Raw genomic sequence first — 27821 nt, forward strand, 5'->3', positions numbered from 1 at the left:
TAAACCAGTAGATGTGGTGTATTTGGATTTTTAGAAGGCATTTGACAAAGTCCCAGATGAGAGACTGCTAAGAAAACTAAAAAGTCATGGGATAGGAGGTGATGTCCATTTGTGGTTTGCAAGCTGGTTAAAAGACAGGAAACAGAGTAGGATTAAATGGTCTGTTTTCACAGTGGAAAAAGGTAAACAGTGGAGTGCATCAGGGATCTGTACTTGGGCCAGTTCTTTTTAATATATTTATAAATGATCTAGAAAGGGGTACAATGAGTGAGGTGATCAAATTTGCGGTTGACATAAAATTATGCAGAGTAGTTAAATCTCAAGCAGATTGTGATAAATTACAGGAGGACCTTGTGAGACTGGAATATTAGGCTTCGAAATGGCAGATGAAATTTAACATGGACAAGTGCAAAGTGATGCATATAGAAAAAAATAATCCTTGCTGTAGTTACACAATGTTAGGTTCTATCTTAGGCGTTATCACCCAGGAAAGCAATCTAGACATCATAGTGGATAATACATTGAAATCGTCGGCTCTGTGTGCTGAGGTGATCAAAAAAGCAAACAGAATGTTAGGAATTATTAAGAAGGAAATGGCAAATAAAATGATGGATGTCATAATGCCCCTGTATCGTTCCATGGTGAGACCACATCTTGAATACTGTGTGCAATTCTGGTCGCCACATCTCAGAAAAGATATGGTTGCACTGGAGAATGTGCAGAGAAGGGTGACCAAAATGATAAGGGGCATGGATCGGCTGCCCTATGAGGTAAGGCTAAGGAAGTTAGGGCTGTTCAGTTTGGAGAAGAGATGACTGAGGGGGGGGATATGATAGAAGTCTACAAAATCATGAAAAGACTTGAAAAAGTTAATTTAAATCACTTATTTACTCTCTCAGATAATAGAAGGACTAGGGGGCACTCTATGAAGTTAGCAAGTAGCTCATTTAAAACAAATTGAAGAAAATTCTTTTTCACTCAGCGCATAGTTAAGCTCTGGAATTCATAGCCAGAGGATGTGGTTACACCAGTTTGTGTAACTGGGTTTAAAAAGAGGTTGGATAATTTTCTAGTGGAAAAATTCAGAAACTGCTATTAATTTGCAAACAATAGTAGCTTGAGATTTATTTAATGTTTAGGCACTTGCCAGGTACCTGTGACTTGGATTGGCCACTGTTGGAAACCTTAGTCAGATCCAGTACGGCAATTCTTATGTTCTTATAGCAGTTCTTTGGATAGAATGGTTCCTGACTGCTTCACGGGTCCTCTTTAACCCTTCTAGGCCCTGAGTTCTTATACACTGATGAGGAGCTCCTCCGTTCACCCAGGATTCCTTGCAGGTATGGATCTTAAGGAAGACTGGGCGAGACAGCTGTGCCCAGTCTCTTAAGCGGGTCTGAAGGAGCTTCCTATAGACTCCTTAATAGGGATAAATTCAGAAGATATCTGAGAGAGTCATGGGAATTGTATGGGCTAGATAATTTGGTTAGATGGCCAAACCAGATATATAATATGGTCTTTTTCTGCTGTCATGTTTCTATGTTGCTATGTTTCTATGAGGGACTTTGTCAAACACCTTCTGAAAATCCAAGTACATTATATCCACCTACTCACCATTATCCACATGTTTATTAATCCCTTCAAAACGTCTAGCAGTTTAGTGAGGCAAGACTTCCCTTTGGTAAATCCTTGTTTATTATGTCCCATTAAACCATAGTTTCTATGTTTCCCAGCACTGAAGTCAAACTCAGTGGTCCATAGTTTCCCAGATCACCCCAGGAGCCCTTTTTAAAAATGTGCGTTACATTAGCCACTCTCCAAACTTCAAATTAATAATAGTATGTTTGTATAAACGTTTTTGCAAAAGGTTATTGTTTTTGCAGTGGTAAGATGTGAGAGCTGTTTTTTGTAGGAACAGTGATTACTGGTGACTCACCTGAGTCACATTTTTTTAATATATAGACTGTAACTCCAATTAGGGGGCCATTTTTCATAATAAGAGTAATTTAGGGACTTCTATCAACAAGTGAATAATTAACTCTGCCCTTATCAATGGATTAATTGTAGTTCTATTGCTGGTTATTGACAAATAGATATAAAATACATCTAACAAATTTAAGGGATTTCAAATTAGATTAAGCATCCCCATTCCTTAAAATATGTTAAATAACTTTAATAACTCAACTACTTTAAGATGGAGACAGCAGTCTAGCAGCAGGATAGGGGGCCATCCAGTCTTTCCATCAAAGGTCACATGTATGATTGTATACCTGTTGGTGAAAGATGGTATGTGAATACCCAGTGCAAAGAACTCCTGGGTCTCAGAGAATCTAGAGACTAGAGTGACAGACTTAGAAGAGCTAATGCAACAGAGAAGTATATAGAGGAGACCTTCAGGGATATAATAGAATATTCCTACCTACATTTTGGCAGCCCCTGTGCTCTTTGGAGAAGCAAGGTCACCTGGAAGGAGAGGATCATGTTGGTGTGGCAGGAAGTGATCCTGTAGCTAGAACCTGTCATCTAGGTGATGGCGATGCATTATCCTCTAGCACTAAGGATGACTTTCCAAGGGTGTCTTCCTAGGTGGGAAAAGATAGAACTGCTGTTGAAATTAGTGATTCAATCATAAGAAATGTAGATAGCTGAGAAGCTAGTGGACATGAAGATTACTTGGTAGCTTGCCGGGTGCAAAGGTAGTGGAACTTTTGCATCACCTAAATTTAATTTTAGAGAATGCTGGAGAGCAGCCAGGTGTCATGGTACATATGGATACCAACGGTATAGGAAGGAGCAGGAGGGAGATTCTGGAAGCTAAATTTAGGCTCTAAGTTGGAAAATAAAATTTAGAACCTAAAGGGTAGTATTCTCAGAAATCTTCCATTTTCCACACACAGGACCGCAGAGGCAAACTAAGTTACCGAGTCTCAGTGTATGAAACAATGATTCATGGAAGAGGGATTTAAATTTGTTTGGAAATGGGAGCTATTTTGCGGAATAGGGAGCCTATTCCAAAAGGATGGACTCTACTTTAGCAAGGGTGGAAATTAGCTGCTGGCAATAACTTTTAATAAAGAGTTACGATAATAAGGAAACTGTCAACTCTGCTGACTAATCTTTTCAATGGTTCTTTAGTGTGAGTAGTAGTAGTTCTAGAGGGCCGAACTCAGGTGGATGTAGTTCCTATTTACAAAAGTGGAAGTCTGAAGAAGGCTAGGTTAGTCTGACATCTGTGATGAGCAAATTAATGGACTCCCTTCTTAAACAGAGGATAGTATAATTTCTGGAATCCAGTGGATTATATGATATGAGGCAGTATGGTTTTTACCAGAAGGAAATCTGATCAGTTTGACTGGGTGATTAGAGAGATGGATCAGGAAGAGCATTATATGTAGTGTACTTGGATTTCAGTAAGGCCTTTGACACATTTCAGCATAGGTGACGTTTAAATAAATCAGGGTACATTCCAAGAGTACTCAAAGTGAATGACTTAGTTAGAAATTTGTTTAGAGAGGGAAGTTACAAAGAGTAGTGGTAAATGGAGTTCACTGTGAAGAGTGGGGGTATGCTGCAGAGATCAGTCCTTGGACTGATTCTTTTCAACATTTTTGTGAGTGACATTGCGGAAGGATAGTTGAGAAAGGTTTGTCTTTTTGGAAATAATGCCAAAATTTGCCATAGAGTAGATATCCAGGAAGGAGTGAAAAATAGGAGGGTATCTAGCAATGCTTGAGGAATGGTCTAGAATTTGGCAGTTAAGATGTAATGCTAAAAAATGCAGAATTATGTATTTGGGCTGGAAAAATCCAAGGGAGAGATACAGTATAGAGGTTGAAATTCTTCTAAGCATGAAGGAAGAGTGGGATCTGTGGGTGATTGAATCTAATGCTTTTCTAATCACAGAGCCCTGCAAGCAAGGACAGCAAAGGACTAACTGTTACTGTCTTAAACCTCTTTGCATTGTACATATGGACCTCTTTGTATTGTGTTCCAGTACAAATTTATTAAATATACAGGTATCAGTCTTAATAAGCTTTCATTAAGTATGCTGGACAATTGGCCAAAGAAAGTCTTTTACTTGCTAACAACAGTTGTAAGAGACAGGGGTTGAGAAACTACAGTCTTCAAACAAAACTAGCTTACTACGGACAACATACAAATCTTATTGCAAACCAACAGGCTGTAAATGTAAGGCTTCCTGCACTATAGCCCAAACAGGGGTTAAATCTTGATTCCTTGCTCTCATAAGGGGGAGGGGAGTGTGGAACTAATCCTGAACTCTGGGAATCTAATCCGGTGCCTATCTTACGCTCCCATGTAACCATAGACATGTTAAAATAATGCAAATGTCGTGTTAAAGACTTTCCTGTCTTTTTTATGCTTAATGAATTACAGCAACCAGGGCTGTAAAGCTGCTGTCCTCAGGCCAGCTCATGAATGCTTCCCGTTCCGCCCACACTGCCCATTTCTTACAATGCTTAGTAATAGTTTTAACTTTGTGTGGAAATAATTCACAAACCAATGCAAGGGGACTGGGGAATCCTGTACCTTGTAACATGATGAATTTAAACTTAGAATGCCTTAGAAAAAAACAAATTGCCAACTTTAAGTTACTATGTAACAAAAACTTAGCAAAAAATGTAAATGAAAATACTCATATATAGGAATGAAAAATATACTCATGTGGTCTCATGTACCTCACGTGGTGCCTAATCGTGCCCGTGGCTCCGTTAGGTCCTGATTTGTCTTACCCGTGGTCCCGACAAATTCTGGCTGTACACGCGGTTCGACCAGTTCCAACCGTACCCGCGATCACGACTGGACCTGCCGCGCTCAAACCATTCTCTGCTACCAAAATGTTAAAAACCTTGAAACTTACCCCACCTGGTTTCCTCCCCAGAGATAGCCAGTGATGAAACAGACTTTCAGTTTCAAAACATAACATTTATTAAGTAGCTTAGAGATCTTATAAGAGCTGGCAGGATTTGTTTATTTCATGCATGCATACAAAGTTAAGATAGCGGAAACTATAAGGAAAATCAAGATTGTGTTTTCCTTATGGAAGTAAACGGAGCCCAGCTTACAGAATATACTGTTGAGCAATGCCAACAGTAAACATGGCTCGCATATGCTTCCCCCCTCCCCTCTCTCATCCCCTATGTTTGCTCGTAATTTTCATTCATGCGCCTCTCAGACATCACATATTCTGCTTACTCAGTGCTTCCTTTGTTTCTTGTAACTTTCTTGGCACCTTTCTTATCAGGAATTCACTCTGCACCCTCATGCCGTTCTCAGCCTAAGTTGTTCTATCTCTGGGCTGAATTTTTTTCTCTTTGGGCCTTTTTATTCCAGTTACTAGTCAACATGGGGCAGTTTTCTTAAAGCAGTAATTAACCTAAATCCTCAAGGGATGGAAGCATTTTGTTAATTTTCAAAATTCTTGTTAATTTAACGGCAATTGCTCAGGATACTTTAAAAGATTATGAGTTTTTATTTGCAAAGTTTTAGTCATGTGTCATCCTTGTCCTATATCAACCACCTGGGTCTGATAGTGTAGATCTTATGACTATTGAAGAATTTATTTCAACAATTTATCTTAAACTAACAAAAGTGCCCATTGTTGCTCTGGTAGTCTGGTCTATAACAGCTTGTGCATGTATGTATACCTAATTTCTACTAGGCTGCTGTATTTCAATGTCCATGCCACCTGCTTTCTGCTCCCTGTCCGTTCCAACTTCTCTGCCTTCCACCTGAGGTCCAGCCCTTCTTCCAACCCACAATAAGTTAGGACCTGATTCACTAAGGGTTTTCCCCATAGATACAAAAAGGGAGAAAAGCCTTAATGAATCTTGCCCCTAATGAGTTAGAAAGGGATAATGTATCATGTGCAGTCAATACTGGCACTGTTGCTACTCTGCAGGTTATCCTTGTAATGAAAATCTAGGGATGCAGGCACATTTTTGCTCTCCCCTGCTGTTTTTCTCTCACTCTGTTCTCTCCCCTCCTCCTCTTTCTACTTATTTTCCCTATCTCTGTCTACCTTTTCTCCTTGTTTTTTTGTTGGACAAAACACCTCCATCTTTTCCTATAAATTACCTCTAGTCCGCAAATAGATTTTATAGTACTGTAAGTGCAAGTGGTGCCTGCCTAACATGTGGTCAGGAATGGGCAATACATTTTGGGCTGTAACATACAGTCATTCAATAGCGCATGGTTTAATGAAAAGGATAATCATTTGCATGAGCTTAATATGTATTCATTTGAAACTCATTTAGCTCATTTTTCTACACCTACCCATTGTGGTTTACTGTCTGCTCCCTAAGACATTAGAGAGTGCCTTAGCGCACAGCTAAGAGGCACATGCAGCCATGTGCAGATAAATTTAACTGACAATTTATCCATATACTTAGCCTAAATATCTCATCTAAAGTTAATCAACAAAGTTGTTCAATTAACTTTAGGCCTGCTTTTTGGTCAACCAGAATTACCTGGGTAATTTAGTTCAGACAGTACTGAACATCAGCACTCAACAGCCAAAAATGTAATCTCATCCCAGGAACATCAGCAGTGCCTCCTATTTTTATCCTCCTAAATTGTGCCGGATGCGATTTGACCTGACAAAATTTAGCCAATCAATGAGGGTGGAGGGGAGAATTGAAATAGCAAGTTTGGTCTCACTATCTCTCAAAAGTAGTAGGCCAAAACCTTTGAATATTGACTTCTATGGCTTTCGTGATCAGTGCAATTTGTTACGCATGCTGTTAGCAGCCTTTAGTGGATCATCTACTTGGTCACAGAATATCCTTATGTCCTTTGCATGGAATTTTCTGCTCCTTCACATTTTCTTTAATCACGTTCTTAACTTTAGAAATGCAAAATGTAAATTCTACAATAAATAGTTTTTAAAATCATAAATGTTAATTTTCAGTTCTGTTTGGCAATTTTGCAGGTACATTGAGATTCTAAAAGAGCACAAACCGAAGATCATGTGGGACGAACAGATAGCAGAACATTATTTTGAGTACAAGAAGTGAGTTGTGTGTGCCCATTTTTTATCTGCTTATAATGTTTTATTGTAATGATGTGCAATTGCTCCTGTACGCATTACTTTTCTTAAAAATGCTTCTTTGAAATGTTTGGCAGATTGAAACTCTCTTTACTTCTGTGAACCAATTTATGCACACTTGAAAATAGGGAGGATATTTTTCAAAACTACTCGTGTATATGGGCGCATGCAAAGTTGCTACTGTATTTTAAACCTGGGCGCTACTGTATTTTAAACCTGGGCGCATGCAAAGTTGCTACTGTATTTTAAACCTGCATGGGAAGGATATGCCCAAGTTATAAAATCTGAGTACATATGCGTGCACAAATGCTTGCATATGTAAAAACCTATGTACAGCCATTCACATCTGTGTGGTCTTTGTCTATATCTTTCTGGGCTACTTGAGCCTTAAACAAAACCTCTCTACTGGTATATTCTAACTTCCCTGTTTTGCAGGTATCTTTTGAAGACCTTTCCCTCCAAACCATGTGCTTCTGAGCGACTGTTGCCTTTCCCTCATGGTCTAGTTAAAAATCATCTCCTTTTTAAATGTTAGCACCAGCACCCAGGTTCCACCCAGATTAAGATAGAGCCTATTTATTTGTTTTATTTATTTAGATGTTTTATATACCGTCGTTCCAAAAGAAGATCACAACGGTTTACAAATCAGCATTCATATTCTTGGACACATTCATATTCTAGATCAACAAGACATGGGCTGTCTGATGTTGAGCCAGTTTTGTCAATAGAAATGTTTAGAGGAAAGATTTTAAAAAACAGGACTATATTAGTGTCACTCATGTATTGTATTCAGTGGCAATTCAAACCAATAATCAATGTCACCAACTCATAAGGAACTGGTGCTTCAATTCTTATTTCAGTGTTTTCTGTTAGCTTCTCAGTATAAAACTCTTGAAATATTAGTTGACAAAGCTTGTTCCTATCAACCATCCATAGCTGGTTATATATTATGGTAGAGGAAACCAAATTTGAATACCAGAAAAGCTTCCGTGATCATTTCTCTCCTATTATAAAGTACTAGGGAGCATTCATTCAATCAGATTGCTTGGTTAGCTGGCACACCTTTTACCAGTTGTTGAGGCTCCAGTTCAGGAGGAGGGTAGTGGACACCACCTCCAGAGTGGCGTGGGTCAGCATGATGACTGGAGCTAGGCTTGGGCAGTCCAGTAAGGCTGGAGTAAGTGCAGGCAATGCTGGAATTCAGGAACAGTGAGTAAGTAAGGCTGGAGTTTAGGAACAGACTGGAACAGCGAACAGGTAAGAGTGGAAATGAAACTCAGGAACAGACTAGAGCTGCGTGCAGGTAAGAGTAGAGCTGGAACTCAGAAACAGACTGGAGCTGCATGCAGCTAGAACTCGGGATGAGACTGGAGCTGTGTGCAGATAAGAGTGAAGCGGGAACTCAGGAAAAGACTGGGGCTGCATACAGATAAGAGTGGAACTGGAACTCCGGAACAGGCGAACAGTGCGCAGATAAGATGAAACTGGAACTCAGGAACAGACTGAAACTGCGTTCAGATAAGAGTGCAGCAGGAACTCAGGAATAGACTGGAGCTGCGTGCAGGTAAGTGTGAAGCTAGAAGTCGGGACAAGACTGGAGCTGTGTGAAGATAAGAGTGAAGCGGGAACTCGGGAAAAGACTGGGGCTGCATACAGGTAAGAGTGGAACTGGGATTCAGGAACAAACTGGAGCTGCATACAGATAAGAGTGGAACTGGAACTCAGGAACAGGTGAACAGTGCGCAGATAAGATGAAACTGGAACTCAGGAACAGACTGGATCTGCGTTCAGATAAGAGTGCAGCAGGAACCCAGAAATAGACTGGAGCTGCATGCAGGTAAGAGTGGAACTGGGATTCAAGAACAGACTGGAACTGTGTGCAGATAAAAGTGGAAATGGAACACAGAAACAGACTGGAACTGCGTACAAGTAAGAGTGAAGCTAGAACTCAGAAACAGACTGGAGCTGCGTGCAGGTAAGAGTGAAGCTAGAACTCAGAAACAGACTGAAGCTGCATGGAGATAAGAGTGAAGCTGGAACTCAGGGTGAGACAGATGCTTCGTGCAAGTAAGAGCTGGAACTCAGGAGCAGACAAGAGCTGCGTGTGGGTAAGTGTGAAGCTAGAACTCAGGACGAGACTGGAGCTGGTTATAGGTAAGAGTGGACTGGAACTCAGGAACAGACTGGAGCTGGGTTCAAGTAAGAATGGAACTGGAACTTGGGAACAGACTGGAGCTGCGTGCAGGTAAGAGTGAACTGGAACCCAGGAACAGACTGGAGCTGCATACAGGTGAGAGTGGAACTGGGAATCAGGAATAGACTGGACCTGTGTGCAGGAAAGAGTGGAGCTGGAACTCAGAAACAGATGACCAGCATGCAGGTAAGAATGGAACTGGAACTCAGGACAAGCTGGAGCTGCGTTGCAAGTAAGAGTGAAGCTGGAACTCAGGAACAGACTGGAGCTGCTTACAGGTGAGAGTGGAACTGGAAATCAGGAACAGACTAGAAAGGACAGGACATGAAACATAAAGTCTGAAGGCAGCAAGACAGGAAGAGGCCTAGAGTCAGGGAGAGGCCAAGAGAGGCCACAAACTAAGCAGTCTGGGTAGGCCAGAGGTTCAAGGCTGCAAGGAGGGAAGGGCTCGAAAGCCCAAAGACCACAAGGCAAAGCTAGAAACTGAAGGCTGGATGGTCAGAAGCAGAAGCTGAAGACCGGATGGCCACAAGGGAATGACAAAGCTGAAGGCTGAATGGCCAGAAGGCAAGACAAAGAAGGGCTGTAGACAGAAAGCCCAAAGGCCAGGAGGCAAAACAAGGAAAGGTCTGAGAAGGCCACAAGGCAGAAGTGGCTAGAGCAAGTAGCCAATGGAAACAAGATACCGAAGTGTTGAGGCAAGGGACAGACAGTGTTAAGTAGTCCTGGAGTTTGGGTGTGGAGCAGGCAGGCAAGAGGAGCTTGGCAGCCTGGGCAGCATTTTTGCTGAAGAGTACAGTTCAGAGCAGGGCTCACTGGAGTCCTCTGGTGGAGGGGAGGTTGCACAGCAGCCAAAACCATAACACCGGTTCTCTAAGGTTACTTATGTACAGACAAGAGTGGATTATTTCACTTGCCAACACAGGGAATACCTTTCCTACACTAAAAAGATGGTAAAACACCTACTAATGTGCAACCTGTAGGTGATGTATGAGAGGTAAGTGGTACACTTTATTGTACCACAAGCTTGGGCTGGTATAGCCACTCTATCTGCATTCACATTTCTCTTGCCCAAACTTGCAAATGATGACACAACAAAATAGAAAGAGACATGTCTCACAACTTATAAACTCCCTTGTCTTCTCCGATTCCTCCCCCCACTGCAAGTCATCAGCCTTCTACAGCAGAGGATATGATGCTTAAAATATTCCATTATCATTCCATATTCAAGATGAAACCCTCTGAGACGTTTTTCACCCTTCACCCCCATCTCACCTCTCAATAGTTGGGCTGCAGGTAGTGAGAAGCTGTAAAATCTCTTTCAATTAGTAGACCTCCAAGTATGGTAGCTTTTTTTTTTTTTTTTTTTTTTACTGAGAAACCACTAGAACAGATTCATAGCAAACTCAGTAACTAAAAGCAGAATTTAGGAATTCAAATATTGTAGTAATTTTCTTAGTCCATGAGAATGCCCTTTCACTGGTTTCTCATTAATGGAAACATTGTGAGCAGTCTACGTAGAACAGCCTCTTTCCTCCACATATTGACATCTTTTGAACGAGACTCATGCTTTAAAGGGCATACTGTGTGCTTCTCTATGACGGTAATTTTAAAACGAGCGCACATGCGCCCATACATGCACATATCGGTGCGCAAGCGAAGATCTGCTGGAATTTTTAATCACGTGCGCACTTGCACACATGTACGGTAACTTTCAAAGCGTCACTCGGGTGCACACATTCATTGGCCCGCATCCAGGGACGCGGCTATTGTATAACATACACACGTATGCGCGCGCCGGTTATGAAATAGCCCAACTGCGTGCATGTTTGCGCTCAATTTTAAGTAGGCGCGTGCCTGTGCATGCAAATCCCGCTTCTACCACATAAGTGGGGGAGATTTTAAAAGCGACGTGCACCAACACCATTGCCACAAAAACCAGTTCATTTCCAGTTCACCCATTTAAGGGATAGGTCTTACAAACCCCCCTAGTTTAATAGCTTTCCTTCCTCTCCAAGAGCTCTGACCTTTTAAACCCCGCTGATCAGCCTAGATTTTTTTGTCTTATCACATACATGTTATCTATAGCAGAAGTAAAGTTACTTTGTCAGGAGACCCCAGCATGCGCCAGTGTGTGAAATATTTACACGCAAATTTCAGGTTAAAATCCCAGAATGCCCATGCTCTGCCCAGACCACGCCCACACCCCGCCCCTTTTAGAAAACTTTTCATTTGTGCACACAGCGGGAAATGTGTTTTTGTGGGTGGTTTTTTAAATCCGCTCAGCGCGCGAGCCCAACATATCTGCACATCCCCTAATTGATGTGCACGGCGGGCTTTTAAAATTCATCTGGTATGTTGTGAAATACACTAACTGCGCTAAGTATGCACCTAATTTTAAGAGGATACTCGAGCACAGCTATCATGCGCGTGCCTTCCATAGGACTTTGTCGGCTTTTACGTGCGTATGTCAACGGATTTTAAAACGTGCTCGCACGAGGCACATTCCCAGTTTTTACAATTAGTCCACCAGTTTGTCCAGCTAATATTGAGGTCTTTCAGACCCCTCTGGTTCTTCATCCTGCATGCCGCCCAGTTGACCTGGACCCCTCACCCTGTCCTGTAAGCCCTAAAACTTGAGATTAGAGACCTGCCCCTCATCGGGAGCAACAGTAAAGTTACATGGTTCTAAAATAGGGAGCTACATGCGTAAGTCTGGACCACGCCCCAGAATGCCCATGCCTTGGCCCCTTATTCCTCACGTGTGCATGGGTACACTTGTATTTTGTAGCCTTTTTAAATCCACGTTGCTTGCGCACAGCCCACCTGTGCGTGCGCACGTCGGCATTTGTGTGCAAGCAACGCTTTTAATATCGGGTATGATTTTATCTGAACACCAGACATTCTTGCTTGCCTCTGTGAAAAACAACTAGTGAATCCTACTCTCTGCTTCTGATGTTGACCTGTACCTTTCATTAACAGCACTTTTTTTATACCTACACTTCCGAAGTTTTTACTGCTGCTGACATTAAATGCTCACATTACCCTACACCAATGCTGTAGTTTTACAAGAGAATCAACAAGAGGTCTCTATCAGTGGTTCCCAACCTGGGTCCTGGGACCTCCAGGGGATTAGCTGAGCTGCTATCACAGGCCAGGAGAATGTGAGGGAAGGGCCTAATATCGTCCTGAAAACTTCACCACACTGCTGCATATCAGGAGGAGGAAGGACAGTTCAAGGCTATTCACATCCATTAGAAGCCTCATCCCGCACTCCTGCAAGTATAGTGGAGGTAGTGAAGAAAGCAGTTGCTGCGCACTGCAGAAAGCTGGGGAAAACTGGGTTATCACATTGATAAGAAACATTTCCCATTACTGCCATGTGTTCTGCCACTGGCATGACAGAGAGAGAGAGGAGAGGAGAACTGCACCAAAATAGTGAGTAGAATGGCTGAAAGGAAGAAAGGAGGAAATGGAACTGGGGTTGACAGTATGAGGAGAAAGCCAGAGGGAATAAAGAATGAGAGAGGAATGAAAAAATGGAGGAAAAAGAGAGGGAAGAGTAATACATGATTGACCTGGTTAAGGGAGTGAGAGTGGATGGCAACCTATCAGGGGAGAGATGGAGTGGACCCCTGGAATTAGGCTGGATAGACAGAGGATCACCATGGTTCAGGAAGGAAGAAGGGAATGATGACCTCTAGGGATGGAAGAGGTAAGAGGATGAGACAACAGGCAGGTGTGGATATGACATTAAACACAAAGGGGTAGATTTTAGAAAAGTACGCCCGCGCGTACTTTTGTTCGCGCACCAGGGGTCGGCGCGGGCAAGGGGGTGCCGAGCCCTGTGCGCGCTGCCTGTTCCCTCCGAGGCCACTCCAAAATCGGAGCGGCCTCGGAGGGAACTTTCCTTCGGCTTCCCCACCTTCCCCTACCTAACCCACACACCTAACCTACACCCCCCCCCCCCCCCCCCACCACCACCTTTATCACGAAAGTTACGCCTGTCGTGCGATTCCCCGGCCCGGGAGTGATTTCGGAGGCCTCGGCCACTCCCCTGAAACGCCCTTGGGCCGGAACTACGTCCCCCGGAATGCCCTGAACATCGCGCCGCCCCCGACATGCCCCCTGACACGCCCCCCTAGCAAAGCCCCGGGACTTACACGCGTCCCGGGGCTTGCGTGCGCAGGGGGGGTTTAAAGGGTTACGCGCATAACTTATGCACGTAACCCTTTTAAAATCTACCCCACAGGTTATTAAGGGGGATAGACAGACAGACATGGAGATCTCATTAGCCTTCCCTTTGAAAAGCAGGCTATTGTTTTTGAATTTTCTAAAATCTGAATTATTTTGTGACTCATTTTCTGTATGTGTTTGGAAGAATTATAAAAGAAAATCATAAAGTATAAAAGAAAAGCAGGCTGAAAGAGGGTCAGTTTTCAGGGAGGATATGTTTCACAGTTTTTTATGTGGGTAAACACCTGTTTACCCACATAAAAAGGCTCTTTGAAAATTACTATTCCCTGTCACTGAGGGTAAAAATACCTACACTCAGGTCAATACTCTAAGGCTGAGGTAGAAAGAGTGCGGCAGTGCCGGGCGCACCGTCGTTCCCCGCACGCACAGTCCTGCTCACCTACCGCTCGATACTCTATGTAAATTACTTGCAAATGCATACCGCGTCTGCGAAGTGTTAGGCGAAGGTTAGGCCCGTGCAACCCATTTTACTGTATAGGCGCTTAATACAGCGCCTATACAGTATCCTGGGTGCGCTGGTGCCTGTCATTTCAAATGACAGGCACCAGGAAGTGGATGGTTCCCCCCCCTCCCGAAGCAAGGCGCAGGGTGAAAATTAAAACAAAAGGGAATAAAGTGTTATATATATATATATATATATATATAGTTTACCGCCTACCCTCTACCTGGTGTTAGTGTGGTGTTCGAACAGCTACGTACCGGACTGCACCATGGACGACCTCCATATATACTAACATTTGCAGCGTAAAGTTGTTACATATATATATATATATATATATATATATATATATATATAAATAAAAATACCTTGTCACTTTCCGAATCCCCCATCTCCACACGGGCGGGCGGGCGTGCGGTCATCGAGGTGGCGGGAGCCGGCGGGCGGGTGGGCGCGCGTTTGATCCAGGCGGCGGCGGGAGCCGGAGGGCGGGTGGGCGTGCGTTTGATCCAGGCGGCGGCGGGAGCGGGCTGGTGGGCGAGCGTTTGATCCAGGCGGCGGCGGGAGCGGGCGGGTGGGCGCGCGTTTGATCCAGGCGGTGGCGGGAGCAGGCGGGTGGGCGCACGTTTGATCCAGGCGGCGGCGGGAGCGGGCGGGCGTGCATTCATCCAGGTGGAGGGAGCCGGCGGCGAAAGCAGCCTCTGGCAGCCCCCGCCGGCTCCCTCCACCGCGGTGAAAGCGGCGCTCGCACCAAAATCCTGGATCAAACGTGCACCCACCCGCCCGCTCCCGCCACCGCCTGGATCAAACGCGCGCCCACCCGCCCGCTCCCGCCGCCGCCTGGATCAAATGCGCGCCCACCTGCCCGCCGGCTCCCGCCACCGCCTGGATTAAACGCGCGCCCACCCGCCCGCCGGCTCCCACCGCCGCCTGGATCAAACGCGCGCCCACCCGCCCGTCGGCTCCCGCCACCGCCGCCTCGATGACCGCACGCCCGCCCGCCCGTGTGGAGATGGGGGATTCGGAAAGTGACAAGGTATTTTTATATATATATATATATATATATATATGTAACAACTTTACGCTGCAAATGTTAGTATATATGGAGGTCGTCCATGGTGCAGTCCGGTACGTAGCTGTTCGAACACCACACTAACACCAGGTAGAGGGTAGGCGGTAAACTAACAGGTTAAGGACGCAGCAAAATAGCGGGTTACAAAGGAGATAATCGGAGCGCGCGTCACAGTATCGGAGGGGAATAGCTAATTCGTTCATTAAATAGCTGCGTGCGGAAAAGGTTATGGGTCGGTTTCAAGAAGCGCTAAGGATGCGTGAAACTGGAGACTGTATCGCAGGATCACCTTACGCGTCCCAATTGTGCGCCCACAGCGAGTTAATCTCCAACCGCACCTTACAGTATCGAGCTGACTGTGAGCAGCATGCAGACATTTGCCTGCAGGGTATAAAAGGAGCAGGGGGAGAGAAAGTGCACGCAGAGATTTAATTTTAACGTCTTCTTGCAGATGAAAAGAACGCAGGAACAAAAGTGCTAGCTTTCCCCACCAGTCCGAGTTTTCAAAAAGAAACTCTGTGGGCAGTCTCCCTTTATAAATTAGACTGCAGGTCTGCGGGTACCAGTGCTGATTGCTGCCCGGCCTTACCAAGCTGGCAACCTGGACTTTTTGGAACCTGCTTCCTTTTCCCCATTGCAGCTGAATTGGAAGCTGGAATGGCCTCCACCTTCAATTATGAGGGCAATTTTTAAATAGTTTTGGAAATTGTCCTTCCTACGATTTTAAGTTAGTGTTAGCGTTTTGAGGTGTTATTTATACCTACACTTCCTGCGGAGATGGCCACTCCCACGGGGAGGAGCCCTGTGAGGAACCGCAGTACTAGGCTCGACTCTATACACGCAGACACAGAGAAGTATTTATTATACAGCTTGATGGTACTGCCCGGGGTGGACAGTGGTAAGGCAACCCAGTAGAAGCAGTCCAGGGGTCCTCAGCAGAGGAGACCAGTCCCACACGAGTAGATGAAAGGCAGTGCAGGGTAGCTAAGGCAGGACCCGGATGTAGACTCCAAGCGCTGAAGCTGCAGGTGGAACAGACTGAGAGAATTGGTACTCACTGAGTAGTTAGCTGTACTGATGGAGATCCTGGCAGGCAGAAGCGAAGCAGTTGCAGGCACCAGTGTAGGGAGCGCAGGCCCTTGAGGAGCGAGTACCCGGTTTCCCAGATAGGTACATGAAAGAGAGAAGATGGGGCCCCCAAGGAGCGGGTACCCAGGTTAGCGATGAATTACCCCGAAGGGCAGAGAGAGAGAGCTTCCAGCAGCTGCTGGGAAGCGGCAAAGCAGCTTAAACCGGAGCGATTCCAATCCTTGCTAACTCAGTTTGTTAGCAAACTAAGGGCAGGCTAAATACCAGGATGTGCTGATGTCACTCGGAGGGGACGCCCCCGAGGTTCCCGCCATGACATGGATAAAGACGTGGGTGGCATGTGCGCACCCTAGGAGGCCCTTAGGAGAAACATGGCGAACGCCGTCGCCGTTGCCAATCCGGGAACGCCGGGGAGAGCGGCATGAAGACGCGGTGGCAGCCATCTTCCCAGGGCTTGAGGAAAGAGAAGGAAGAAAGGTGAGGCACAGAGGTCGAAGCCGTCTGAGACTGGCGGACCCCACATTTAGATCAAAGCTTTATACATTATGGCTGTTTCTCAAGTGCATATTATTTTTTTTTTTGTTGTGGCATGCAAAAATTAGAGAAGTGTGTTGGGTCCGTGAAACTTTTTGACTCTGAAAAGGGGGTCTGTGTTCCCTGAAAGATTGGGAACTCGTGCTCTGTGCTGCAATTCCACCATAGCTACAGACATCGAAGATCTGAGTTGATGATAATGACTGGATATTCCTAGGTGGCTACCAAAGTAAGGTTTTAAGACCACCAGGACCCCCTTCTTATGCCGAAATTTGAATTGTGAAGTCCAACAGAAAAATAGAATTTTAGATAAACTGACTTCTGATAGAAACCAAAAGAAAACATATACTCGGTTTTAAAAGTAATTCATCTAAAAATGCTACATGCAAACAGCTATGAAGTAAGTTATGATGGGCCCTATACGCACAAAACCTGAAGAAAATAAGAAATGCACGTCTTTAAATAGCACAGGTGTTTGAGTGGTCTCCAGAAGCGATGTTTTGATGGGAAAGGGTAGTGTAGATATTTATAGAAGCCCATCTGTCACAGAGATGGTAAGGAGTGCTTTATCGGATGACTTGTCAACCTCTTAATGTAAGCAGGCCTGAACTTCAGAGAGTAATACAGAGTCCTTTCCTCCTTACCCGCTGAAATGGCTCAAGGCTGACGATTGATCGTGATTACTGAAATCTCATGTTAACAGAACTGGTGCACATCACTGTCTTTCAGTACTCTTTACAGCATTGCCAGCAATGCAAAGGACGTCAGGAGTCTTAACATGAGTGATGTGCTGTATAAGATAAATAGGATATCTGTAGGAGCCTGCACCATTTTAAATAAGAAATAGGATTAAATGGTTTAAGCATAATCTCTCTCCAGCAGTTTTTTCCACACATTTCTCTATTTGAGCATTGGTAAACAAGATCCTGTCCTTGATTTAGTGCCCTTATTCAGTATTAGCATTGTATATTTACACTGAAATCCAAGAGACCCAAATGTGTTTCACCTCTCTCTTTAAAAAGTCAGATTTCAAAATTAATGCACCCAGGGCACTGCAGGGGAAAGGAATGATTTTGTCATCAGGCCATCCTGTGCTGTCATATGAGAGGCAATAAAACGATTCAAACTTAAATTAATTTTTTCCTTTCAGCCCCTGGCTAGCAAAGCAACTGGAATCATCGAGATGTCATCCTTGTAATGAGTGGCGTAAAAGGGAGCCCTTTCTGCTGCGGCGTAGTTGATGCAGCCTCGAAGGCGACCTTGCGAGGCCTTCACCAAGAACTAGCCAATGTGCCCTGTAGCGGGACAGTCTGGAGCTTCACCTATACCAACCGTCTCCCCTGCAATTCGATCCTTTTGGTTTTGGCGGCCGGTAGAGCTTAGGAGGGTCTCTAGGGTGGTGAAGAGAGCAAGAGTCCAGGGGCATTCCGGGGTCAGGACAGGCAGCAAGCTGGAGACAGGCCAAGAGTCGGGGCGGGCAGCAGGCAAACGTGATCAGGTCCAGTTGGCAGGCAAACATGGTCAGGTCAAGGCAGCAGGCAAACGTGATCAGGTCCAGGCAACAGATCAAGATCTGGAAGGCAGGCCAAGACAAAGACATACGGAAGATGTGGATGAGACAGGGCAAGGCAAGGCTAGATGAGGAGCAATGGACAAGGCAAGACTGAATAAGGTGAAGCTGGATGAGGCAAGGCAGGACAAGGCAAGGCGCAGGAATGCAGGAGAAACACACACTACTAACGTTTTAAAATACGATTTATGCGTGTAAATCCTGAAACAAGCAACTCCTACTTTATTTTCATGCATAAAATGTACGTGTGTATATTTTTAAAATAGGTAGGAAAAGTGTGCGCATTCAATGCATTGATATATTTTTTCAATGCATTGCATGTATTTGCACATATGTTGCAGGGTAGAGATACATGTATTTTATAAAGCGCATGTATATCACAAGCATGGATTACAAAATACTAGTGTAGATTTATCGCGGCCATGTACACTTATATATGACAATGCACGCATTTGTTTGGAACTTATCCTCCCTGTGTAGGATGTAATACCTGGGGTTTCCTAAATTCTGAACGGCCATTAATCTTTCTCCCTGGATTGTCATGCATCGACACTGTTTATACTCCCAACTGTCCAAATGAATAGGAAATGTAAAACTTGTTTTCTGTGCTTCACCATACTACTGCCTTGCTTTGGAACTGGCCTTTTTTAGCTAATGAAATGGTACTGGAGTTTGGTATCAGGAAATTTCTGCTCTTAGAAAAAAGGCAGCAATTTTCAAACTGTCCACTTTGAGAAAAGATGCCTTAGGATTTTTACTCAAAAAGTCGGAGTATATTGTAATGATATAAAGCCGGGATGGTGAACACCAGTCCTCGAGTGCCGCAAACAGACCGGGGTTTCTGGATATCCACAATGAATATGCATGAGATAGATATGAGGGGTTGGGGTGCTTGGGGCAATGGGGTTTGTGAGTTTTTGGGGGGAGTTTGGTTTTGGAAGTTTGTTTAAGGGTTTAGGGGATTAGCTTGTTGGGGATTAGGGATGGGGAAGATTTATAGTGTTGTGTTACATGCTGAAGGACTCTGCGTCCTGATAATTGTCCCAACGTGAATCACTCTATCAGACCTGTGTTTTGGCTGAGGTGCCAGTAACAGCTTCTCAAGGTAATGGCTTATTTTTTTCATTGGTTTACTCTATTATACCCAGTTGCACATTTCTGCTTTGGTTCAGCACAAGGGTTTCCTGTGGGGGTCATTGTTTTCAGATGATCTTTGTGTAGGGGAGTGTGGGTGATGGATTGTATAGAAAAGTTTAAAATTCATGGTCACACATTGGAGTTACCCCCTTTTTTGGAAGTGCAAACCTATATTAGGAGCTGGCTACATTAATGCTTATGGTCCGATTGCTTTTGACACTTTTTATTCCTTTAACTTATTGTTTCTTATTAGTTATGCCAAGTCAAGATAAATAGTTTCACTTAACATCAGGGGGTTTTCAAAAACAATTAAGAGGACATGTTTATTGCATTATTTAAAAATCTGCAGAGTGCAAATTGTTTTGCTCCAGGAGATCCATCTTTCACATTTAGAACACGACACATTGAAAAAGGACTGGACTGGACAGCTTGTTGCACCACTTACACTTCACATAGCCAGGGGGTATGTGCACTGGTACATAAGCTTCTTCCCTTGCAAATTTTACATACAAAAATAGACACAGGGGGTCACTATATTTTAATGTATTGTAGTCTCTTTTCTCAGGAATTTGTGTTTCCATTCCTAATAATGATACAAAGTACATAGAGTTCACTATTATACTGGGAGACTTTCCTGCCGTCTTCCTGTTGTTGGTTAAGGATTGGAACACTTGTTTGAACTCTAGCTTGGACTATTCAACATCATTTGTCAGCTGAAATGTAGCTAGGTCTCTAGTATCTACAGTTAGCATATACAGCTTTAAATGTCTGGAGGCATTTATACTTTTCCATTTGTATTCTACCCAGGCACAACTCTTACAGCTACATTGATTTTTTTTCTTGTGATCTGATGGGCTCCTTAAAGCTGTCCCTCAAAATGATGTTCTATCTTGTCAGCTTTTACATAAACACTCAATAGCAGTGACACTGTCCTTGGGTGAGGGGTATTACCCATCTCGCTCCTGGAAATTAAATGTATCTGTTTTAGGAAAGCTAAATCAGTGGGGTTAAGTTTGAGGGGTCTAAGCATAACATTTAATTATAGGATTCTGGGGCTTGGGGAACCCATCTGGAGTGCGGCATGGCAGACCTCTGGATGAGACCGCCTAGCCAGGCCCCTCCTCCACAGGTTGAGCCCTTGGGTTCTGGGGACCAGTAGGTCTGTGCGGTGACAGTACATTATGGTCAGTCCGTACAGACTGGAACCAGACTAGGTAAGGCAAGGCCGCTGAATAAACAAGGCTGAGCAGGCAAGACGGGGCAGGCACAGCTGAAAGCAAGGCTGAAAGCAAGGCTTGGATGAGGCATGCAAGGTTTGGCAGGCTTGACAAGGCACAGCTAGGCTGTATACTTGACAGGACTTTGATGCAGGCAAGACTGGACAGGATACAGGAACAGACAGGATTGGCAGGGCAAAACAAGGCAAACTAAGGACAAGACCAAACTAGGCAGATTAGGGCAGGAGTTAGGCAAGGCAGACAGGGATAGCACCAAACAGAGAACATAGAAGCCCAAAGGCAACAAGGCAGATGCCCATAGGCCACTAGGCAATAGGAAGGCCTGCGGAGACCACAGAGTAGGCCCAAAGGCCTCAAGGCAGGCCTGAAGGTAGGATGCAAGACACAGTAGGAAGGCCCAAAGGCTGCAAGGCAAGACAAAGCAAGAATGTAAGAAGGCCCGAAGACTACAAGGCAGGAAGGCCTGAAGGCCACAGAGCACAGCAAGGAATAGGGGCCAGGACACGGAGCCAAGAGTGACACCATACGACGGCAAGATACAATGGCAAAGTAGGTTTACATAGGGCTGAAACTTGGGCATGGCAGAGGCAGCTTAGCAAGGCTGGAAGCTAAGCTTGCTGGAGACCTCTGCTGGCAGGGTGGCATCATTGCAGGCAGCAGCAGGCTGTGTAGCAGGTAAAATCCTAACAGTGCTGATGATGTCTTGATTTTCTTGACTTGTCCAGAGAAGTCCACTATATATTTGATTTAGCTTCTGGATTATTTGAGGGAGGGGGAATGTTTTGGGATATCAGTTAACTTATGTGAAATCTGACCTCTTCCCCTTGGATCCTGGTCTCAAAAATACTCAGAGTTTGGGGAATTTTTGCAGTAGTCCTGGAGGGCTTTAGTTATCTGGGGTTCAAGTGTCCAGAAATTGTAGGGGTCTTTTCAAGCGTAACTATGCGCCTATGATAGCCTTTATTCACAAGGACTTGCAAAACTGGAATGATTAATGTATTGCTTGGTTATATGAACATGCCATACTGAGTCAGACCAAGGGTCCATCAACCCCAGCATCCTGTCTCCAACAGTGGCCAATCCAGGCCATAAGAACCTGGCAAGTTCCCAAAAACTAAGTCTATCCCATGTTTCTGTTGTTAGTAATAGTAGTGTCTATTTTCTAAGTCAACTTAATTAATAGCAGGTAATGGACTTCTCTTCCAAGAACGTATTCAATCCTTTTTTAAACCCAGCTACACTAACTGCACTAACCACATCCCCTGGCAACAAATTTCAGTTTAATTGTGCATTGAGTGAAAAAGAACATTCTCTGATTAGCTTTAAATGTGCCACATGCTAACTTCATGGAGTACCCCCTAGTCCTTCTATTATCCGAAAGAGTAAATAACCGATTCACATTTAATGAGTAAATAACCGATTTACATATAGTAAGTTTCTATAGCTATTTTGGTTCCTCTCCACTTTCTCTTCTTTATTTTGTTTCAGTATTCTACTCTTAGTCCCTCTCGTTCCCAGCCCTTCTTTTCTCCCCCTTTCTTGCCTACTCCCCTACTCCCCTCTCCCCACTCCAGTTAAATGATAAGAGGAATGGAGCAACTTCCCTACGAGGAAAGACTAAAGAGGTTAGGACTTTTCAGCTTGGAGAAGAGACGACTGAGGGGGGGATATGATAGAGGTGTTTAAAATCATGAGAGGTCTAGAACCGGTAGATGTGAATCGGTTATTTACTCTTTCGGATAGTAGAAAGACTAGGGGGCACTCCATGAAGTTAGCATGGGGGACATTTAAAACTAATCAGAGACAGTTCTTTTTTACTCAACGCACAATTAACTCTGGAATTTGTTGCCAGAGGATGTGGTTAGTGCAGTTAGTATAGCTGTGTTTAAAAAAGGATTGGATACGTTCTTGGAGGAGAAGTCCATTACCTGCTATTAAGTTCACAGAGAATAGCCACTGACATTAGCAATGGTAACATGGAATAGACTTAGTTTTTGGGTACTTGCCAGGTTCTTATGGCCTGGATTGGCCACTGTTGGAAACAGGATGCTGGGCTTGATGGACCCTTGGTCTGACCCAGTATGGCATTTTCTTATGTTCTTATGTTCTTAATTTTCCTTTCTTTGAGTTAATTGTAAACCGGCGTGATGTGTTCTACGATTGTCGGTATATTTAAAGTAAATAAATAAATAAATACCCATTCTAGACCTCTCGTAATTTTAAACACCTCTATCATATCCCCCCTCAGCCATCTCTTCACCAAGCTGAAAAGTCCTAACCTCTATAGTCTTTCCTCATAGGGGAGCTGTTCCATCCCCTTTGTCATTTTGGTCACCCTTCTCTGTACCTTCTCCATCACAACTATATCTTTTTTGAGATGCAGTGACCAGAATTGTACCCAGTATTCAAGGTGCGGTCTCACCATGGAGTGATACAGAGGCATTATGACCTTTTCCATTTTATTCGCCATTCCCTTCCTAATAATTCCCATCATTCTGTTTGCTTTTTTGACTGTTGCAGCACACTGAACCGATGATTTCAATGTGTTAACCACTATGACGCCTAGATCTCTTTCTTGGGTGGTAGCTCCTAATATGGAACCTAACATTGTGTAATTATAGCATGGGTTATTTTTCCCTATAGTGCATCACCTTGCACTTATCCACATTAAATTTCATCTGCCATTTGGATGCCCAATTTTCCAGTCTCACAAGGTCTCTCTGCAATTTATCACAATCTACTTGTGATTTAACTATGCTGAATAATTTTGTATCATCTCAAATTTGATTACCTTTCCAGATCATTTATAAATATATTGAAAAGTATGGGTCCCAATACAGATCCCTGAGGCACTCCACTGCCCACTCCCCTCCACTGAGAAAATTGTCCATTTAATCCTATTCTCTGTTTCCTGTTTTTTAGCCAGTTTGTAATCCATGAAAGGACATTGCCACCTATCCCATGACTTTTTACTTTTTCTAGAAGCCTCTCATGAGGAACTTTGTCAAATGCCTTCTGAAAATCCAAATACACTACAATTGTTTAAGACATATGCCTTCCCTAAACTTTATACCTGTTTCAACATGTTTCATTTACCACAACCCAAGGCATCTCTGGATGATCTTTTAGGTAGTTTATTTGGCATTACAGGGTGGCATGCATCATCTTAGCTACACTGTGTTAGACCCATATTGCAAGGAGGAATGGGATTGCTTGATTTATGCTGTTAATACTAGATGGTGAAATTAATGTGTTTTTGGAAATGGTTCACTCTTGACCTGTCTAGCTCTTGTTTCCAGCTTGAAAGAGCACAGAAACAGGGTTTTGAGCTTCCACTGTTCTTACCTTTATCTACCTTCTCTCTGACAGCTAGGAAGATTATTTAGACTAATCCTATTGTAGCCGGGTATTTAGATTCAACCAGGAGTGGTATGGATCCGGGTTTGAGTCTGGAGGGGGAGAAAGGATTATCTTTTGGGGCCTCTGGCACAGTCAGTCACTATTGTCTCTAAGGAGTCACACTCTAACTATATATTCCCCACAATTTACAAAAGAGTCCAATAGAAGAGCAAAGAAGTCAAAAGTATCAGAGTAGGCATTCATCTGGGGTTGGAACATGACTACAGACAGACCAGAGTGGTGTTCAAATTAAAGTCTTTACTGCAACTTTCCAAAGATCAAAAATAATATAAAGTATATTATTGCAACAAAAACAGTAGATACTTTGTCCATATTAGGTATTAACTCCCTTCTAGGCTCTCTTGCACCCTCATCCTTAGAGAATATATCCTCCCCTTGGAGGTTGAGATAACTGGAATGGGGTTCAAGCATAAATTTGACAATCTGGTAGAAAGATATTCCCCAACACAAACTTTTGAAAAACTCCCAAACATGGGACAAAACTCTTAACTGTAATCCAATCACAAAGTTATCCAGCTGTCTCTAATACAAGAGCCCAACCCTCCTTCTCAGCTGTCTCTAATACAAGAGTCCAAAAAAACACTCCTCATCTTTGGTTCTTCTTGCACTTAGGCAAAAAGATCCTTCTGACTTCAGGATAGCGGACTGAACCAGTCTGCATGAAAAATCCTTTCAATACTTCAAAAATCCAAAAGCCCCAATCGTCGACCCAAATCGTCTTCGGGTGAAGAAAAGGACACCACAGTAAAGCTCCAAAAGCTCCTTTCACCTACTCCACAGACATCTTATTGAGATTCTGAGTCACTAGCATTTGCATTCCACTCTCTCCTTAACTTGAAATCCGGTGGGTATTTCTCTCCTCTCTCTGACTTCTTCCCTCTTATTCAATGCGTAACCTTCTCTCCAGTTGCCTGCCCACTAAATCACTGAGCATGCACCAAAGGATTTTATACTCCACTGAAGCCTTCCCCAAAAAAGGTGGGGTTATAGCAATGGGAGGATTCACAAATCTTCAAAAACCCTTCCTATTACTCATTGATGAAAAAATACAGGGAGCAATTTTGATGATGGCATAGCTCTTTCACACTATTATTGCTCATACAGTTCAAATATGGAAAAAAGGTTTGCAAATATCTTACCCTTTCCGATTCAGATTTATCTCCTATTAAATCTTTGGTTAAAAAACTGGGGGCTATCCTATTGTCCTTTTATCCAGACATGTGGGAGTGGCAGATCCATGGTTTGAGGTTTCTTTGACAGATCTGGATAGAAGAGCCACAGATCTAGTTAAGGCCCAGCACATTGATTATGCTACACATCACATTTATGTACAGTTGAGAAGGGTGCTGATAAAGTTGTTGGCTAAACTCCAAGTCCCATGGAACGGTTCCTAATTGACCTCAGTCTTCCAGGTAGAGTTATTTCCTTCCTCTATAATATTACAGTTTCTGACCAGCTCACAGGAAGGATTTTCAGACTTCCTTGAACGAGTCTGACTGGAACAGGATCTAGCAACTGGCACACACTGTCTCAGTCTGCTCCAGAAGGGTTGGTTTATGGTGCAGCTCCTTCACCATACCTATCATTGTCCAATGTTTTTTGCTGCCTTTTCCCGAACCACTTCTTCTCTATGTCAGGTTATGGGCATTCTGGTACCTATTTTCATGTTTGGCGGGCATGTTCACCGGTATCCATTTACTGGGGTGAGATAGCTGCTAAAATCAAGGTACTCTGTAAATGTGCTTGTAAACTTTCTCCATTGCTGAGCCTGTTGGGGTAGTGGAGTGATGTGACCCTGCAAGTTTCCTCATTTGATAGAATTCTTATCACACAATGCTTACTTGCCGCTAGGCATACCATTGCTGTGTTCTGAAAAAGTGCTCCTCGTATCAGTGGAAAAAAAATTAGTAGAGATTGCAATTTTGGAGAAATTCACTTATTCATTTCAAGATAAATTTTGAAAATACAGGGAACATTTGAATCCTCCTGATGTCTGGCTAAAGGCTTCCTCCTATGGTCTCATTTTGATTTTTCTTTCTTTTCCTGCTTTGTGTTTGTATCAGTCCTATGAGTTTTACATTACATAAAGAGCATAAGATATCCCATACTGGGTCAGACCAAGGGTCCATCAAGCCCAGTATCCTGTTTCCAACAGTGGCCAATCCAAGTCACATGTACTTGGCAAGTACCTAAACATTAGATAGATCACAAGCTACTATTGCTTATTAATTACCGGAATAGCAGTTTATGGATTTAACCTCTAGAACAGTGGTTCTCAACCTTTCTAATGCCGTGACCCCGTAATACAGTTCCTCATGTTGCGGTGACCCCTCGCCCCGCCCTCGCCCCGTGAGGGCGGGGCGAGGGCGGGGCTTTGGTCATATGGGGGCGGGGTTATGGATGGGGTTGGATTTTAGTGCATACTTATTTATTATGACATTTATAAACAGAACCACCATTCCTCATAAAACAATAAAATTAAGAAACATAAAGCATCAGTTATAATAGTAAAACCATACTAATAAAAGAATATTTTACTGATAAATAGAATTTCTATTAATTAAAATCATATACATTTTTATAATTTCCCAAACACCAATAAAATATTTCAAAACAGCACATATATCAAATAACACCCAATAATTAAAACTAATAAGGATTTTAAAAAGCCCCTGCTGTCCATACATGGGAGCTCTTGATTTCCAGTCACCCTGATATTGTCGAGGATTAGGAGGTTATCCTCTCTCTCTCACACATACTCTCACATGTCCATTCTCTCTCACACATACACTGTCACATACATACACATTCATGCTCTTATACCCACCATAACCTCTCGCTCTCACAGACACTGATACACTCTCAGGGTGTAAGACACTCTCTCCCCCCCCCCCCCCCCCCCACTCACACACACTCTTACTCCCCTGGATTTTCTCATACACACTCATGCTCTCACTCTTACTGGCTCCCTCACAACCTCAGAGCCTCTCAGATAAAACTCTATGCAGCAGAAATAATGCTGAATGTTGAGAATTGTGTTATGCAGACTAATCTGGAAAATGCACTAATTTCTACATGAGTCATAATGAATCAGTCCTCAGCTGCAGGCTTCAATTGATTATCCTGGCTCCCTTTAATTTAATGTTTGCCAAATACAGTTCATGTGTAACAGCAATCCTAATTCTCCACCAGATCAAGCTGATTTCACATCCCACTTCATACTTTGTCACCTCCAGCTGAGTCAAACAATTAATCTAATTACTGCCACTGCTGCCACGTGGCTATTGGGGAGGCGCTGATTGCTGCTATTGGCACTGAAGCCCATTCTGCTGCTTCCTCTGTGCAGGCCCCCTGGGTTTCCACTTCCTCCATGTTGATCTCGTACATTGTGAGATCCGCCATAGAGAAAGTGCTACTCTTGCACATTCCCAAAGATTACATGTACCAATCAGTAAAAAGTATTTTTTTTTTTACATCTGCTTCCCTTTATTTTTTTGCCATTTCCTTTTATATTGCCTTTTTTTCTGTTTCTTTTCTCTCCACCTGTCTTCTTCCCTCAAACACACAGTCAGGTTCTCATTCTCACATGCATTTCTCTGTCACACACACATACACACACAGGATCTCACTGTCATATGCTCTTTCTGTCATGCAATCATTCATACACACAGTCTCTCACTGGCACAGGCTGTCTGAGTCTCACACACAGGCTCTCTCACACCCCCACATGCTGCCTTGCTCAAGCACAGGCTCTCACTGTCACATGCTGTCTCTTTCACACACACAGAGGCTCTCATATGCTGTC

The 27821-nt window shown here is 43.6% G+C and overlaps 1 protein-coding gene across 1 annotated transcript in view; it reads left to right on the plus strand.

Annotated features, from left to right (window-relative positions):
- The window catches only part of CHID1 (chitinase domain containing 1), a 780048-nt gene that overhangs the window by 717692 nt on the left and 34535 nt on the right, over nucleotides 1–27821 (plus strand). Inside the window, exon 12 of the mRNA XM_029582484.1 lies at nucleotides 6950–7030. Coding sequence (XP_029438344.1) covers nucleotides 6950–7030 — 81 coding nt within the window. The remainder of the gene's footprint in view (nucleotides 1–6949; nucleotides 7031–27821) is intronic.

Source organism: Rhinatrema bivittatum, chromosome 17, assembly GCF_901001135.1.
Source record: "Rhinatrema bivittatum chromosome 17, aRhiBiv1.1, whole genome shotgun sequence".
Taxonomy (NCBI): domain Eukaryota; kingdom Metazoa; phylum Chordata; class Amphibia; order Gymnophiona; family Rhinatrematidae; genus Rhinatrema; species Rhinatrema bivittatum.